The sequence below is a fragment of the Octodon degus genome, unplaced genomic scaffold (genome assembly GCF_000260255.1).
Source record: "Octodon degus isolate 3935 unplaced genomic scaffold, OctDeg1.0 scaffold00155, whole genome shotgun sequence".
In the NCBI taxonomy this organism is placed as follows: domain Eukaryota; kingdom Metazoa; phylum Chordata; class Mammalia; order Rodentia; family Octodontidae; genus Octodon; species Octodon degus.
Window position 1 is genome coordinate 5,348,264 of NW_004524731.1, and position 13,398 is coordinate 5,361,661.

Below are 13,398 nucleotides of genomic sequence, written 5' to 3' on the forward strand. Positions count from 1 at the left end.
CTGCGGTGAGGGTGACAGGTGCTGGGGTGGGGGAAATGTGCAGGAGTGTGGCTGACATGCTGGGGAGAGCGGCACACACTGTGGTGATGGTGACGCCCTGGTGCGAGGGTGGCTTATGAGTGGGGCACCCTCAGGAGCAATGTCAGCCTCCTTCCCAGGAGCGACTGAGCACAAGGCTTGGGGAGCTTAGGGGAGTAGCAGCCTTCAGTGACACGCAGAGCTTCTGGGGTGCCAAGTATTTTCCAGCCCGGCCCACCCCATTCCTACCAAGGAAGATGTCTCATGCCACCCCAGCGCGCAGACAAACGAGGCACAGAGGCTCATCCTGCAGGCAGACATGCTCAGGGCACGACCAAGGGGAGCCAGGGTGGAGGGGGCACCGAGGCAGCGGCTGTCAGACCCCCTTTCTGTTCAAATCTGAGTCCGCTCGGTGGAGAACATGATGGGAAACTGCCAACGTCCAGGCCTGGTCCAGAGCTCCAGAGACAGGAGGTCCCAGCCTCTGCCGTAACCGCGACCCTCAGACTCCATCGCCCCACGCTGGGTGCCGTTCTCCTGTCGGCAGGGCCTCCTTCCCTGCCCTCCACTTCTCCAGTGCCATCTGTGATGCCTCCTGAGGTGGCACCTCAGGCTGCCAGGGGTCCCCACCGCATCTGCTCCCGGGCGACTGTCTGCTCCTCCTCCCACCCCACAGTTCCGTGAGGCGGCTGTAGGCTCTTCACGGACACCGTCCCTGCTCCGCCCCTGCAGGCCTCCAGTCTTCTCTCCTCCCCACATGCCTGCCACCTGGCCCTCTCTCCCCCAGGCAGCCCTCTTTGCTGGGCCCTGTGCAGCCCAGGGTGTGGAGCGAGCTGGTATGGCGGCACTTCCTAGAGACCCGGGGACCTGGCGTTGGGCTGAGTTCGCTCCGCAAGAGGCTGCGGGACTCTGGGCTTGGGTGCAGGGCCGCAGAGACAGGCAGAGAAACGCTGCTTGGTCACAGGACTTTCTGCCGTGAAAAAGATCTATAAACTGATCTGTGCGTCTCAAACAGTGAAGACAGAAGACAGAGCCGGTTTAACACTTATCTGAAACACGTGTGGGAATGAGGTTGCACGCTGGAGGCTCCAGGTGCCGACGATTCCCAGGTGAGCCCGAGTTTGGCTGCAAAGAACAAGTAGCACCAACCCCCACCCAGAGAGACCTGAGAGAAGGGACTCCGGCTGCAGGACGTCTCGGCCTTGGCAGGCGCAAGCGTCTCTGCACCCTTGTGTCCGTGACAGCGCCTGTCCAGTGAGAGGCCTGCCTGTCACCGCCATTCCCTCCAAATGTGTGAAAGCAAACAACTCAAATCCGCCGGCAGGAGCATCTCAGAGAAGAGCGTGCGCAGCAACATGAGGCTCCCGGGGCTTGGCTCACCGGCGTGCCCTCTCCTGCTCTCTGCTCACTGCGTGGTGAGCACTGATGGTCAGGCTGGGGTCCTGCAGGCTCGACACACACCGCATGCGTAATTACCCAGCAGGGGCAGCCCCCACGTCCCTCCCAGAGCTGGGAGGGTGCCGAGACGCTAGCACTGGCCCGAGCCTGTGTCTGAGCTGCGGGACTGCTTTTCCAGCCAGGGACCCAGACAGAGGCTGGGCGTGGGTGCGGAGCACGGAGCACGGAGCAGGTGCGGTGTGGGAGGGGTCCTGCGGGAGCAGCCTGTGGCTGCATGGGACACTGCCTGGGTGGGCTGGCTAGAGTGCTGGGAGAGTCACCAGCTCAGCTAGGCAGCAGAGCCCTGGTGTGGAAGTCTTCGCTTCAGCCATGATGTTCTTCCAATTAAACTTTTGTGAACAAATCTAAATATTCATTTCTCTATTGCTAAAGAGATGAAGAGCATGCGGCAATGAAACCACGGAAGCCTGAAAACCTGCTGTGAGACAGGACTGGGTGCTCCGAAAGACCCACGGCTCCCTGACGTGGAACAGTGGCCACTGCTCCCGGGGCCAGTCCTCAGTCCAAGGCCAGGGTGCAGGGCCTGGTGCCCCCCTGCACCCCAACTCCTGCACCTCAGGAGTCCTGTGGGCTGTCCCATTGCAAGGATTGCTGGTTTCTGGAAACACATTTCTACAGCTAAGATCCTGGTGCCAAAGTGCTTACAGTCACCATGACAGATGGGCTGGGAGAGACGGTGTGGCCAAGGCATGTGCGGACGGGTCATCGAGCACAGAGTGGCCTGGGTGAGGACACTGCCCAGGGGGAGGGTGGGAAGGATGAGAGGAGGCACCGGGAGAGCAGCCACCCCTGAGGTGGTCACAGCCACCGAGCGAGTGCAGGCACCGTGAAGCCCGTTTTCTGGTCTGCAGAGGCGCTAGGCTGTGACCTGACTTCCACTGGTAAAGCTCACAAGAGGATGAACAACGTTAGGGTCCCCATAACCTTCGGGGTGCGGCCTGGCCCCCTTTCTCCACGCATCACGCAGTTTTCTTGGGAAATATCAAATGACCTCAGACTTTCTCATTTACTTTTTTCTTACTTCTCTCTCCCAAATGGAAGTGTTCTAAAAACTGGACTCTTGTCTCCACGCTCTTCAAGGTGCTGTACTATTCTAATACCTCGACTGGCTTCCTGCAGTTGTTCACCTTTCCAGACTGTCACGCATGGCTCAATATATTAGACTCACTTGGGTGACAGGACAGGATCTCAGGCCTGCTAAGACCACCAGGCCAATCCGAGCCCACAAAGGATGCTTGCCGGTCCTCTCAGGGCACTGCAGACAGGTGTGCGCACACTTCCCTGGTTCTGCTGGGGCTCAACAAAACCTCTTCGGCCCACAGGCACAGCAACAGTCTTGTGGCCTGGATCTGCACTTGTCCACATCTGGTGTCAAGGATGCACGAAGATGGCCATGGTGACAGTGGCATGAAGCCCTGGCACTTTCTGTTGGCCACAAGCAGAAGAATGGTGGGCTGCCAACCAGAGCCCGGCACCAGTGACCTTACACATGTAAGATGCAGCGAGGAGGAAGCAAGCCCAAGTGCACAGCACATCTGGTGCCCGAGGCCCCGGGACACGCCAGCTGTGCGGGAGGGCGGGGGGCAGCACACTGCATATGCTCAGCGGCTCCAAGCTGCGGAACAGCCCTGGGACACAGGTGCTTTTGCAATTACATCTTGAGGATGAGAAACTGGATGTTCCAACTGTAATTGTTCACAAAGGAGTAAAGACCCCGTCCTGACGTCTGCTGCAGGTAATGGCATGCCTGGGAAGCAGGAGGCTGTGGCTGGGTTTTGCAATCCAGCATCTGAGCTTGCATTCTGCTTCTCGGTCATGAAAGTCACCCTGAGCATGACAGGGTGCAGGGGCATGCAGGATTCTGCAAAGTGCCTTCCCTGGGTACGCATGAAGGCAGCCATGCGGACGCTACCCCCGAGGGAAGGTGAGCTCCACAGCCCAGTGCAGAAAACACGTGTGGAACAGGAGCTAAAAGGTTCCCATAGAGACCAAGTGGGGCTAAGGAAGCCGCAATCTCCAAGCCATGGCTGGGCTGGACTCATCTTCTGTGGAAGCTGGAGACCTTGCTCAGAGCTCTGGCATCAGGAGGCTTAGGAAGGTCGCCCGGCTCCTCAAGCCCTGTCCCTGCCACACTGGCTCCTCCGTGCAGCAGGTGGTACTGGACCTGGGCAGCCTGGGCCCTAGGCATGTGCAGGGCAGGCAGAGGCTACACTGGCACCTGTCTACCTGGCCACTCTAAGCGTGACGACAGAAAGCCAGGTGCCGGTGAGGACATCCCTTGGGTCTTTGCAGTATTGGGTTGGCCGCTGTGCTGCAGGAGAACTGGCAGCAGCACACTTCACTGCAAAGTAGCTAACTTGAGAAATGGAACCAAATGCTCCTGGCCCACAGGGCCACATGCCCTCTGGTGGCCATGAGTGGGGACAGACCACTGGTGGCGGCACACCCCTAGCCGCCGTCAGCACCTGACCCCAAAGGCCATTTCTGAATTCAGCCTTTGAAAGTCATTTGCAAGCCGACAAGGAAATTTAGAAATTGGCATTCTATGGTGTGAAGCACAAATAATACAATCAAGGTAGACTGTGCTCAGTGGAGCAGCGCCATCGTGTAGCATGTGAGAGCCGCCCTTGCCCTCACCGTGCTCTTGTAATTAGGACTTCAGGGCAGCAGCATAAAAGGGACGACAGCAGCAGAGCTGCGGATGTCTAAAGGCAGAATGAGCACTGCAGAAGCCAAGCTTCAACGGCTGAAGAGCCAACATAAGAGATTAAAGATATTTTGATACTTTGATTAATGTTGATCTTAAAACACAAGCATATACCAAAGGGGACACAGAAACATGCCAGCAGCAGGAGATGGAACCAATGACAGCTGTCCTGCATAGGGAGACCTTCCTGCTTCCATTTCAAATGTGGAAAAATCCTATTTCACAGTAAGAACTTAGATTTTCTGAAGGAAAAGCAAAAAGGAATCAATTTTTAATAATATGAAGACCACATGCATCTCTAGGTAAGATACTGTGAATGGTTAAAGAGGCAGAGCACCCAGGAAGGGGGTTCCCCAAGAGACAGCATGCAGGGGACTTCGGACAGCCCCAGCTCTGGACAAAGGCCACCACGAGGTGGCAGCATGCAGGCTCCTCTCCCCAACAACGTGACACTCTAGAGAAGAGTATCTTTGGAGAAGAAGGAGTTTTTTTCCCCAGTGGAAACAACACATTAATGACTGTGGCACACACAGGAGCTGGGTGACATGCAGGCGTCACTCGGAACGCTGCACTGAGTGATGCCTGCATTTGAGTTGTACCAGAATTCTTTTCTAGCATCATAATTTGTAGGATGAGCTAACCCTATGGGTTTTGCTTGTGAATAAAGAATTTGATTTCATAGTTGACCTGGACGGGTTGGTCCATCTGTAGTTGCTGGTGTCACTTTAAGGATAGTAAAATTCCCTTCAATAAAAATTAATAGTACAAAGCAGATGCTTCTTGCAAGACTAAAAGCAGTGCATAATTCTACTTAATGATGCTAATACACCCTGAGCATCTTCTACTCCCATGAAGCTGGTGGAGAGAGTTGCAAGGCCCCAGCCCGTGGGCCGTGCAGTCAACGTCTCCAGGTGGTAGGTGTGAGACAGACGGGAGATAGCAGCAAAGGCCTACAATGCTGGAACTTCCCTGGAACAGGCCTGCCCTGCCCAGTCTGCTCCATCTGGTGTCACAGGGCAGGGTCCTCCAGGCTGAGCCAGGCCAGCGAGCCTGGGCTCTGGGAACAGCAGTGGGTGCAGCAAGGTAGCTCTGCCCCATCAAGTGTCCTGGGAGGGTGGTGGCTGCCCTAGACCCCATGCTCCACGCCAAGAACAAAGGCTGCCCGGGCAGAGGTGTCCATTCCTGCCTAACTGCTCCCTGGAATCACGTTTCGGCACCCTGAAGACAGAGAGCTCCATCAGCAGGGAAGAGACTCAGTACGCAGCTCTTCAGAAAACCTGGTCCCTCCCCAGCAGGGCAAAGTGCGCAGGGACAGAAGGGGTGGCACGAGAATTGCAGGCTGGATCATCACGGCCCAGCCAGGCTTAGGATGGGAGTCTGAGGGTCACAGCACAGATCAGGTGGTGGTCTGCTGTGCTGGGCCGAAGCTGCTTGTGGTGCTCCAGCCCCCTGGCCGCTCCAAGTACTGCTTGGCTCACACTCTACCCTTTATTGAAGTCTCCCTAACTGCAGGAGTCAGGGAAAGGAAGGATGCAAATTCCGTAATGAACTGCAAAGAAGTTGTACGAAGTTCACAGAAGTGGCGAGCATCCATTCATAACCTGATGCGTGTGGACGGTGTGTCCTGGCAGAGCTGGGTGCGGACCCCTTCCTTCTCCCAACGCAGGGAAGTGCCCCCCACAGCCAGTGGGCGGGCGCTGGTGCTCGGGCATACAGGAGTGCATGTGGACAGTCTGGTGTTATTCAGTGTCACTGATCGCTGTCTGATTGAAGAACTCAATGGAGGTGCAGCAAAGGTCCCTCATCCACCACATGCTGTTTCGAGCACCACGAAGTCAGGACTGAGGAAAACCTGCCTCACAGAGCTTACGTTTTAGTGGATGACAGATGATCAACAGTGACCAGGACAGACCCCTGACCTCTCCGTCAGAGGGGAGAGAGGTGCTGGCCACACATCAGGGCGTAGGGCAGCTTCCCTGCAACATGGGAAGTGCCAGGGCAGGCGCGACCTGGGGAGCTCCTCTGTGCTGAGGGTGGGGCCTCGTGGCTAGTGATCACCAGGCTGACAGAGTTGCTGAGGAGACAGAGAAGTGCGCCAGTCTTTCCGTTTCACACCTATTCCTGGTGAGGATGAAGCCAGGGAAAGCCAGGGAATGCTCCCTTCTCCAGGAAGCAGAGGATCGTTAGGGAGTCGAGGCAGTGCTACGTGAGCTGTGGGGCCCAAGAGCAGCCTGGGGGAGGAGAGCCCCCAGTCTCCCAGGAGCTTCGGGCTGACAGACACGGGGCTCAGCGACAGCAGACACCTGCCAGTGCACTGGTGAGAAGGCATTCTGAGAGCGGCAGGACTCAGAGAAGCGTGCCCGCCCAGCCAGCCTTGATCAGGAGAGCGAATGCAAGCTGGCACGGAGGTGTGGGTGAAGACGTTTCTGAGCGTGACAACGGCTGTTTATCCGGCTGGGTATATGTCCAGAGCTGCCAAATCTAGTTCGGAGTTTGTCCCCTTTTACATTATAAAGCATCTCTGCAGTGTAGACTTCAGGCGCTAAGCAAACATTTGCGGATTTGATTTGATCAGCTGTGCAATGAATCCATGACAATGGCAGCGAAGCAACGGCCTGCTGCGAGTCAAGGACTGAAAAGAGAGGGTGTCCGTTTCCATTAGTGAAAGGTGGAGGTTCAAAGCCCTGGAGGAGTACCCTGACCCCACCTGCAGGGGGCGCTTCCCACTGGGAATCGGGCCCTCTGCCGGCACCAGGAGGCCTTCCCAAGCCTTCGCTGGTGATCTGCTGTCTGTGTCTTATACTCGTGGTGACATTTGATGCAATTAATCACTTTGTTCCTCCGTATCCCTTTTTGAAAAGCGTACGCTCAGGTAACATTTTCCATGATAAATTCATTGGGCTTTCAAAGCATTCCGATTCCTGTGTTTCAAAAGCACAGAATGTACGAGCCTACATCTTAATAGCTACCCCAGGATGAAATAAACCCAGCGTAATGAAACGTTTTTAAAAAGAACGTCTTACATAGTGCGTATGCATTTTTTCTATGTAATTATTTCCTTCGTGCTTGTTACTGCAACCTTCTGTGTATTTGAAAATTATCAACAATGGTACAGATTTCATGACCCAAGTCCTAAATCAGCAAAACCAGGCTCACTACGCACAGCATACAAGAGCCTACATTTTCAATGTTTGAATAGGGGCTGAAAGACTAATGTCAGGGTAATCAGACACATTCAGCTTCTTGCTTCAGTCTTGGGGACAGAACTCTGGCCAAGGAGATTGTGCCTTCTCTGAGCCTTGCTGAACAGTGGTTATAAATAGCTGGCCGTCACTAAGTGTCAGGTCTGCAAGGCAAGAAATGGGTTCTGCCCCCCCCCCCCACCTGCTTAATCTGAGCTTAGAGAAAGACAGGTAAAATTCAGTGTACACCCCCAAGAATGCTCTCCTTTCAGAGTGTCAGAATTCAAGTGACTTTGCCACCACTGGCCCTTCTGGAACAAGCTCGGGCCCCTGAGCCCCGATGGCCCGCGCAGCCCCGTGCACTGGGACGCATCTGCCCTGACTGCCGCAGGAAGTCAGGCAGGTTTATGTTTGTCTGCAACATGCTGTGCATGGAATGTCGCTGGAAGAGCAGCTGCTGTGCTTAGGCTCGTGACCCTGCTCTGGAGAGTGCCCCTGGGGTCTCCCCCCCACCCCGGCCCAGCCACCATCTCCTGGGTTTTCATAAAAATTGAAATGGCCTTCACAATGGAGAGTCCTGGGGTGGGCTCTCTCTGGAGCACCAACCTCTGAGCACCTGAGCCCCCTCCATGCAAAGGCTCCAGGACACCCCAGTGGCCCTGGGGTCCTGTGGGGACTGCCCCCAGTGAACCCCAAGTGACTGAGGAGGGATTTCCTATTCCACTGGGCAGGTGGGGTTGAGACTAGATTCAGAAGCCAGTTGACTTGGGGCAATAAGCCATGTGATTTCCTGCACATTTGGATATAGCAAATTCGACTGGAGCCACACAGCAGCACAGAGCACTGTCAGGCCTGAGCAGAGAAGGTGGCCCAGAGAAAAGCTAGCCTGTGGTCCATGATAGCAGCACAGCGGGCTTGGGGCTGAAGGCTACCATTTAACACAAACTTGCTTTTCACTTTTCAAACCTGGGGATTAAACCCAGGCACGAGCACGCTAGGCAGGGCTTTGGGCATGAGCTGCCAGCCTTTTCCTAATTTTATTTTGAAAACAGTCTCTCCACTAAATTGCCCAAGCTGGACTTGAACTTGTGATCCTCCTGCCTCAGCCCCCAAGTAAGTGCAAACTCTGAGTATAATTAAACGTCCGTGACAAACGTCCATTGAGTTGGGCTCTGCGTGGGTGCAGAGAGAGCACCTCAGTCTTCTCCGTTGCGCCTTCTGTGCAGCAGCGCCAGAGTTGATGCTGAGGCTCAAGCCCAAGCCCAGAGAGGGCTGCGCCACAGGAGGCCGGCCCCTGCTGGGCTCAGGAACGGAGTGGCTTACTCCTGTGTGTGGCCTCCTGGGTTCTGGGTGGGAGCTGAGGCTGGCCCCAGCTGGGGGTGCCACATGTCTGGCTCCCTACGAGACTCCAGGAGCATGTCAGTCACCTTCCGGCACCGTGACCCAAGACCTGAGCAAAGTAGCTTAGCAGAGCTGGTGTGAATGTCAGCTCACGGTCTGAGACGTTTCAGTCCATGGGCAGATGTCTCTGAGCAGGAGCATCATGGCGGAGGGTAATGGCGGAAGAAAGCCACTCAGGTAGGGCAGCCAGGACACAGAGCACAGAGAAGGGCCAGAGAGGAAGCGTGGGGTTGGACGGGTCCCCAAGGCCATGAGTCGTGACCCACTCAGACACACCCGAAGGTGTGCCTGCGGGGTTTAGTCTTCAGATTTTAGGGTTTTAAGCCTCCAGCTGTTCACCGTCCTAGGAGAGAGCTAATTTCTTCCCCACGATGTTTCCGCACACAGTGTCCTGTTCTAGCTGCATGAGAGATGCTGACCTGAGGCTGTGCCTGGGTACTTCGCTCAGTGGACATGGGCTGGAGGCACCTACTTATGCGTTGGCTCAGGGAAGGAGCTGGGCTGGGGCAGGTCAGCTCATAGGCAAATGCACGGCTGCTTCTCCGGGGTGCGGGCACCGACCCTCGTCCTGGGGACTGTTTGCCCATCTGCAGCACCTCCCTCATCCTGGGGAGCAGGGCGAGCCCAGCAGCCAGTGCTGCCTCCTAGCCCCTCTGATGCCCTGGTGGCAACAGCCCTGACGCGGCCTCTGGGTGTGACTGCAAACCCCTTCACTCTAGCAGCCAAAGTGCCTTCAGAACAGCCCGCCTGACTCCCACTTCTAGGTTTTTCACTTAAATTCTTCACTTTTGAAGTGTAAATTTTCAAAAAACATTCCCTACCTCTTCACATAAGGTCGTGCACCGGGTCGCTTGATCTGGTCACAGCGGGTCGCCCAAGGGAGGATGAGGTAGCAGCCTTGGAGACACTCCACTCTGCAGTGAAACACGATGTCCTACGGCTTGTCTTTCATTTCCTGAGTGCCAGACCTGGGAGTGCTAAGTCTAGCTGTGTTTCTTCAAACCCAGATGTGCCAACAAAGAGGCAGAGTTTACAGACCAAAACCCCACAGGGCTGGCCTGTCTTTACATTTAAGGCCTGAAGCAGACAGCCGTCCTGGAAGCAGACAGCCCTCCCCCACGACTGCAGGGCGGTGCCCAGCAAGCCCGGCCACGCTGCGGCTGTCACTCAGGTGGTTTTCCCTCTTGTCTAATGGCTTCTGGAACCGATTGTGACATCCATCGAGACAATTTCTGACCCAGAGCAAAATCATTATAATCTAATTTATACCATTTTCCTCCACACTATCAATAATATTCCTTTCTTAGAAAAATCATATGAAATGCATATTTAGACAAGAAAATCTACTCGATAAATCATTTCACAGATGAGAAAGAAACCAAGTGTGAAATGAAGCTTAGATGTTTTCAAGGCCAGTTCACTGAAGGAGATGCTGCTGATCAGTACATGCCACTCTCCATAATGACAGGAGCGGGGGACAGGCACGTGAAGGGGCAGGTCTCTTCCCTGGGGACCACAGGCAGGGCCAGGCCACCCCGGCCCACAGCCCCCAGGTCCACACAGGTGCCTGTCACTTCAGCACCAGCCCCACAGTGCTCAGCACAGACTGCCACATGCTGGGCTGCTTGACCAATCTCAGCCGCGTGTACTCAACTTATCACATGAACATTAACGCGTACACTTACATGCTCACCAAGGCAAGATAATGCTAACTTGTACTTTTCAAGACAGTATAAAAAAGTATGTTTGAACAAATCTTATTCTTTCCAACACCTTGCTTTTGTTCAATTTTTATTTATTTATTTATTTGTGTGTGTGTGTGTGTGTGTGTGTGGCCAGCTCAGCCCACCAGGGGGCAGGGCTGGCTGGCAGGTGGTGCTGGGGGATTGAACCATGGTCCCTGTGCTTTGCTAAGCTTGTTCTAAGTAGGTGCTTTAGACCACTGAGCCATCTCACCAGCCCCAACACCTTGCTTTTGAAAATAACTTTTTCAATTTATTTTCAAGAGCCTGCTTTAGAACCATACAAGAATCTCCTTCTCTTTTCCTGCACACGTGCACACACTCACACACGCAAACACTGGGATTGGCGCAGCACTTCTCAAAGCAAGGTGCACTCAGGACAGAAGCACTGGAAGCCGCTTGCTCCCGTGCAGGAAGCCCTGAACCAGGGCTGGCGCTCGCTGCCACAATCACTACGGCGTTTCTGCAGTTGTTTTCCACTCTTGCTGTCCAGATAGGGGTTCTCACCTTCTCTGGTATTTTCATAACCCTATTGCGCAGGCTTTTTTGCATGTTGCCCACAATCTCTTTATAGAGAAAGGTCACACATAATTGACAGGCACTCCTCGTGTGAAGGGGACGGGACCAAGTGTCAATCCCAGTGACTTTCCTTCGCAGATCGAGGGCGCCGACCCTGGAGCTCTCCTGGCTGTCAGACCACTTCGGTTCTGTGACCCTGATGCCCTCTGCCAGCCAGAGGCAAGTCTGTCCGGGTACGGAGCCCACCAGCTGGGGAGGCCGAGTGGAAACATTTACACGGTGTCCGGTGTGCACACTTTGGAAGATGCAGTGAGTGTGCGCCTGGCTCCGAGGTCAGCCCCAGATCAGCCTCGCTTCCTGCATCGGCTCTGTGGCACCGCTTCATTTCCACTCTCCATCAGCCGGTCCTGCGCTGTAATTACTACCTCAGAGTGCTTCTGAGGGCCGGCCAGGCACTCAGAGATTCCCGTGCTCAGACTCCACACCGGTGCTCGTGCCTCCCTCTCCAAATGCTGCTTTAACGCGGATGTGCTGACCCTTCCCGGCCCTCTCAGAGGCAGTTTCACCTCTTTCTCACATTGGGGTGGAGCACCAGCATGGCCCCCACCTCCACAATGCACAGGAATGGGTGGAACAGAGCAACCCACGCACAGCCAGGCCCCCTCTGTGGCCCTCACACAGGCCAGGCAGGGGGTGCGCCCAAGCTGCGCCCTCTCCTGTGCTTACAGTGGACACAGGACACAGAGCCACAGCCCACTGTGCAGCTCCCAGCGCCCCTGGCTCAGCAGCCACCGCGTCACGAACATCTCTGGTCAGGGCCACCACGCCACAGAGGAGGGGTGCCAAGGACCTACAGCTGTCCTCGGATGATGATTCCTGATCCTGCTCAGGCCCACAAGTCAGAGCCACTGCCTGGGACACTCCGAACCGCTGGAAGGGCTGCAGAGCCCAAGTCTCCCGGTGGTGCAGTGTGGGAACCGGTGCCAGCTCTCTCCCTGTATGGACCCCACCAGGAAACACACGCCTTCTACAGCCCAGACCTGGGGCCAGCGCCCTGGGCTGCAGAAGGTAGCGTCCCGCAGCCACTGCCACTCACGTGACACTGCACCTCCACTGGGCATTGCACTGGCTCCTGCCCAGACGGTTCTCCTTTCCTGAGTCCTATGCCTGGCTCCCAAACTATTTCTCCTGAGCAAAGCATGCTCCTTTCTTCCTGGAGTTGTACTTTAAATCTGTTGGACACCGCTGCAGCATGCCTAGTCTAACAGCATTCCAAGCGGCTCATCCCTCAGGGCTGCGGCATTTCACAGCCTCTCTCCTTTGTGCTCCTGTATAGTGCGGCAAATTTTTACCAGTGTGTTTTATGGGCGTCTCTGGGCCATGTATATTCATTGTTGTATAAATAATAACTGCAGCCAAATACTAGGCAGAGACATTTAGGCGGGCAGTAAATTTTCCAAGCACCAATGTGCTTTTCCATATGAACCAAAGGAGACTGGTACAGATCTTGGGGTGCAGACAAGAGGGGGCTCACGCTAGCTGCGGATGCTCTTTGCACACACAGCGCCCATTCACGGGCTATGATGGAGCAGTGGGAGCCAAGGCTGTGGCTGCCTCACAGCTGTCCTCGAGGACAGGCCCATGGCACCGTGACACTTAGAGCACCAGCGCCTTCCAAAGGCCAGTGCTTGAATTCCCTTCTACATAAAACCATACAAAGTGGCACTGGGCTATAGTAAAGGACCTTGACAATTTACAAAGTTCATTCTGAGAAGAAAAGGAAGATTGTCAGTGAGAGAAATGCTTCTGGCCACGGCTGCATATGTGGCTGTAAGGCACATGGTCTGGACAGGGGCCAGGTGCTGCGAGAGAGTGAGGACACCTGTGGTGAAGGTGTGCCCCTCCGGCACACTCAGCACCCCCAGAGGTTTCCCTCTAGAGCGCCTGAGGGGCCGCTCCGTACCTGTGGCGGACCTGATGATGGCGGGCGTGTTGGAGGGCGTGACCACGGGGACACACTCGTCGTCCTGAGAGTAGCCGGCTTGGATGGCTCGCAGGTAGCTGTGACTCCTTGTCCGGAAGCACCCCGGCAGGTCCAGGGCGTCCATGGCCTGAGACTCCACTTCGCTGAAGACAGACTCACACACTGACTCGAACTGCCCGTTCATCTCAGCCTCACTCATCTGCAACAATCAACAGCACATTGGCCTTGGCCTAGCAGGTTGCCCAGCCCCAGCCCCAGCCCCAGCCCCAGCCCCAGCACTGGGGGCCCGATGTACCCTCTGCCAGCACTGCACCTCTGCAAGCTTGGGCCCAACACGCTGGGCTGTGTACTGCCTGGTGCAGTGCCAACTAGCTCCTGAGGTCGGCA

The 13,398-nt window shown here is 55.5% G+C and overlaps 1 protein-coding gene across 1 annotated transcript in view; it reads right to left on the reverse strand.

The window, feature by feature from the left end:
- Positions 1–13,398, reverse strand: part of Dlgap2 (DLG associated protein 2) — a 220,085-nt gene that overhangs the window by 24,103 nt on the left and 182,584 nt on the right. The window contains exon 7 of the mRNA XM_004642510.2: positions 12,991–13,210. Within this exon, the coding sequence (XP_004642567.2) occupies positions 12,991–13,210 (220 nt within the window). The remainder of the gene's footprint in view (positions 1–12,990; positions 13,211–13,398) is intronic.